The sequence below is a fragment of the Phalaenopsis equestris genome, unplaced genomic scaffold, assembly GCF_001263595.1.
Source record: "Phalaenopsis equestris unplaced genomic scaffold, ASM126359v1 Scaffold000136, whole genome shotgun sequence".
Classification (NCBI taxonomy): domain Eukaryota; kingdom Viridiplantae; phylum Streptophyta; class Magnoliopsida; order Asparagales; family Orchidaceae; genus Phalaenopsis; species Phalaenopsis equestris.
Window position 1 is genome coordinate 203319 of NW_018164578.1, and position 4526 is coordinate 207844.

The 4526-nt window shown below is 38.6% G+C and overlaps 1 protein-coding gene and 1 long non-coding RNA gene across 2 annotated transcripts in view; both read right to left on the reverse strand.

Annotated features, from left to right (window-relative positions):
• LOC110021612 (melanoma-associated antigen 1-like) overlaps nucleotides 1-2265 on the reverse strand; it is a 6243-nt gene extending 3978 nt beyond the window's left edge. Inside the window, exon 1 of the mRNA XM_020720173.1 lies at nucleotides 2247-2265. Within this exon, the coding sequence (XP_020575832.1) occupies nucleotides 2247-2265 (19 nt within the window). The remainder of the gene's footprint in view (nucleotides 1-2246) is intronic.
• Nucleotides 2266-2781: 516 nt separating this feature from the next.
• Nucleotides 2782-4321, reverse strand: LOC110021634. Its single transcript, XR_002293668.1, has 2 exons — nucleotides 3075-4321; nucleotides 2782-3001 (listed from the first exon to the last, which is right to left on the reverse strand). It is a non-coding gene; the product is annotated as an uncharacterized LOC110021634 (long non-coding RNA).
• Between the last annotated feature and the right edge of the window lie 205 nt (nucleotides 4322-4526).

The following is a 4526-nucleotide window of genomic DNA, read 5'->3' on the forward strand; positions in this document are numbered from 1 at the left end:
TGCTCAAAGAATGGAGGCAGTCGCTCGACTGTGGTCTCCCGACAGTGGTCGCTCGACTAAATGAGGTGGTGGTTAGCCAGTCTCTGCTACCATCAAATGTCCTCTAGATCTGCGCGAGCACTTTTTCATCATACACAAATGTCTTCAAGTCTTGTTGGAATTGAAACTACAAAATAAATGAGAGACTGTAAATATGCCAAAAATATAAAAATAATGCAATAATTATACTCCCTTCATTTCAACGTCGTTTTGTGCCTTCTTTATTGAAGTATTCGGTCGTTTATTCTGGCTTGATTGACGACCTTGTTGACTTCATATGCTACTTAGTCAATGCTAGCAAAAAAGTGTTAATGATTCATTCAAACAATAGATAAAGCTCTGGATCAATTTTTACCTTTGTTATTTTCGTATCTTACTCTCACCGTGCTATTTGATTATCACAGTTGGATATTTTGGGTTGGCTGACGACTCAAGTCTTCGGAAAAACCATTGGTCATTTTTTATGTGTTGTAGTTCGTCAACCTCTTAGCTCAAGTTTTACGAAGCATGCGTCTCGTTTGTTTGGTTGATTCATCACCTCGGTCGGGCCTCACCTTTCGCTAGGGCTTAGGAAGATCTAGTCGTTGCCTTCACGGGGGTAACCAACGAAACTCGTTGCTGGAATGGTTTGTCTTACTCTTCGTGGAGGTTGTCGCTACTGAGCAAAAAACCATCTCCAGAGTTTTACATGTTTTGAGTTTAGAGACCTGTCTTTTTATGCTTAGCTTTGACGGTCGGTCATTTGCTCACCTCGGAGGGGAGTTTTTTATCCGCTTCGTCAAATTTTAGTTCTCCGAGCATCGCATGTGAATTCTTCGAGCGCCCTCAGTCTCAATTGGACCTAGGAAAACATAATTAGAAGAGTTGACATATATTTCAGAGAAAAACCTTTTTTGGATATTTCGATCGATGAAAAATTGCACTATAGCCTTTATGGTGGGTAGGCCGAACGGAGGTCGGTCGGCCGGGTGGCAGCTAACTAGCCAGACGACAGTTGGGCGGTGTGACCTACACCCGACAGAGCACCCGACAGAGAAAGAATGACAACTTCTGCGTGCAACAGGAGATCAGGGCCTTTGCAGGGGAGGCGATCGACGATCAGTCTATATGTTGCCAATCGGTAGATGGTCGGTCTGCGGATAGTCGTCGACACATGCGACTGGTGCGTGTTTTATGAACAATAAAGAGAAAAAGTAGGTTGTCGGCCTTTAGAGGGAGTCGACTAGACATACGGCGGTCAGTCGTTATGTGGCCAATTAACGAGTGGCCGGTCGGCAGATACATATGATGCGTACTTCACAGCTTGAATCTGTATCGACTTATTTGGTACTTTTTGCTTTATTCCAATCCATTGGTGAGTTGGTTTTCTAGCAGGATGCAGAATCCACACCCACTTGTTGCTATCTTCGCACGACAGTGAGGGGAGCTCCAAGTCCGCGTGAATGATTGGGGGCCGGCTACGAAACGTCAATGCAGGGGAAATTTTCGTGCCACAAGGCCGGTTGGCAAAAGATAGCATTTCAGTTTGGCAAGCGGTGGAGTGGAGAAGCCAGCATAGAGAAAAAAAATTGCGGCTTGGGCTTTCAAGGTAAGTTTAGCGAGGTCGAAGGTGGAGATCTGCTCGCGAGAGGTGTGTTGGAGGCCTCTGGATGTCAAAGCAGAGAGCGTGATATCTTTGAAATAGCCCGTGATTAGGAATAGAAGAACTGAGTCGGTTATTGTGCAAGCCCCTTTGTGTACCAACAGATCCATCATAAAGGTGTACTAGGAGAATTTTCATTATAATCAGAAAAATGGTAACCTTTAAGAAAATAATAAGGATTCGTATAATTGTTTTTAAAGCTGGCATCTTATATTTACACATGAAGTGCTTATTGCAAGTAGTTACACTACGTTCATTGCAATTTATTAACTAAGATTATGTTTCTATTAGCACTAACAAGTACCAACACTTTACTCCAAGATTAACTGTGACTGCATGTCTACTAATGCTTCAATGGGCCAATGCCCTGTAAAATTTAATTTGGTATTTTGATGTACTGGCTCTGCATCTTTCCTAATAATTTTACTCCCTAGATATGTTGCACATTTAAACTGCGCAGATGACCAGCCTGCATCAATGGATTCAACAAAATTCTCAATTTTTTAAGTTCTGCAAACTTTGCCGAAGACATTGGAGGGGTTAAGCGGGAAAGTTGTTCATTTACCTGGCAAGGTCGTTGTCATTTACGGTGTTCAAATTTTAAGAATCCGTAAGGTCTTTTGCTTGGCTCTCAATCCCTTTTTTTTATTGAAGAGTGATAATTGTATCGTTGAAATCATAACTTCGGACAAAATAATCTTTTCCAACAACACAGCCACAGTGACACAAATTTTAAGCATCGCTGCCAATTTTTCATAGACACCAACATTGCAGTTTCAGGTAAGTAGCTTTGACCGAGAACAGTAGTCAAACTGCAGCCCAAATTCTTACATATTTTAATAATTTCATTGGCTACAAAATGTTTTGGCTGCAATTCCATGCATCCATATGATCAACCACTCTAGTTAAAAAAAATCAGGGATAAGTTCAATATATGTTGAAATTAATTAAGTGTCCTCGACAACATTTTCCAGACAGAAAAAATATAGACCTTGCTAACATTGTTTATTTGGCCCATCTCTTCCATTCGGTCTTAATCAACTTTACAAGGGTATAAAGCAATAGTCTCAGCTAACAGTAATATAATCCTCAAACCGCAATGAAAGATAAAAGTATATCTGATTATTAAACTAGGTGGTTGGTTCAACCTGACAAAATTATGCCCATGGAAATATTAACTATTGGTCCATATCACAAAAAGGATTTCAATGCTACCCAAAAGCGTTCAATGGTTAAATATCAGTGCTCCAAAAAATTGCCAGCAGTACAAAAAAAGAGCCCAAAAAAGGCTGTAAGATGTTAATGAGGAAACACTCCCACCTGCAAGTCATAAAATGGGTTCATTACAGTTTAATTAGAAGATTGAGAGTGAAAACAGGTACAAATTTCTTACCTTAGCACAGATCAAATTCTAATCAGCTGCTGCAATTTCTTAGCTTAGCACAGATCAAATTCTAATCAGCTTCTGCAGCACTACCATCTCTGTTCACAAGCTGCTAGCATGATTGGTCAATAAAGTAGCCAATTGTACATGAGAATAGCTTAGATGCCATAAAAGATTGCAGAGTTTACAAATCGTATGAAAAAGAACAATAAAAGGTAATAAAACTTTTGGTGAAATTAGAATTGAAGTTCTCTTAACTTGGGTGGGTTCTTGGCTTAGTGGTCAAACCTTAGTTGAGGCTTGGTGGTTAAAAACCAACCATAATACTTTTATCCTTTTGTTTACTTGTACTGTAGGTCATAATTGTATCTCTCTCCTACACTCAAGCTCCAATCATCTCCCAAAGCTCTTCTCAACTTCCCTTCAAGTTCTCAATTTTTCCCATGATAAACCCTAATTTCAACTCCTTCCGACAGCATCCATGTATCTCTCCTTACATCTTGGCCTCACCCCAAGCAAAGCTAAACCTAGCCCTCACCCTTATCCTAAACGAAAAAATAATGATAGTCAAGCATACCCTTTTGTCACATCAAATAATCCCTCCACATCAAAACCAACAAGTTAAAGTCGTCCCACTTCAATATCCCACTACACATCTCCACCAATTTAGGTATCAAAGTTAAAATATGGAGAAATTGAAGAGTGCACCAAAAGCAACAACAATAAAGCTTCTAAAAATTGTCAACAACAAGTGGCCAATTCAATTTCTCCCTGGGTAACCTCTATAAACCCTAGCTGATAGCATGTTATTTGGAAAGCTTATGATAAAATTTATGACGACACTTAATGAGCACCACATCGAACGCAAGCCTAATCATAAGCTGGTCAATGAATATGGGGTGTGTTACACATCAATAAATTATTTTTGCAAACCCATGAATGTGTTTTAGATCATAATAGCTTGAACTATATTAACTTAGGACTTGCATTTGATTTACTATTTTATGCATGTTTATCATATTGCTAATAAAAATGACTTGCTAACAATTGTTGATTTTTCCCCCGATACAACTTATATTTCATTTATTTTCATCAAGCATTATTATTGTAAGACAAACTCACTACAATTACGCTTAAACCAATGCATTTAGTTACATGTTTAACTGTAACTAAAAATAAAAATTAGCATATTTTATTGTGTAACAGGCCACACATTAGGAGGGCACCAATTTATAAAAAAATACAAAAAACCTGAAAATCACAATAGGAGGGCTCAAGAATATAATGATCCCTCCAAGAAAGTTGAAAACAGGAAACAACCACCTTGAAGTCATTCATAACCAAAATAAATTTATGAATTGGAAGATCCAAATGAACTAGTTCTTAAAATGGTATAAAATAGATGATTGCTGAAAAATCGCTTTAGCTAAAATGAAGTTGATAGGCCAAGCCAAAAATTCA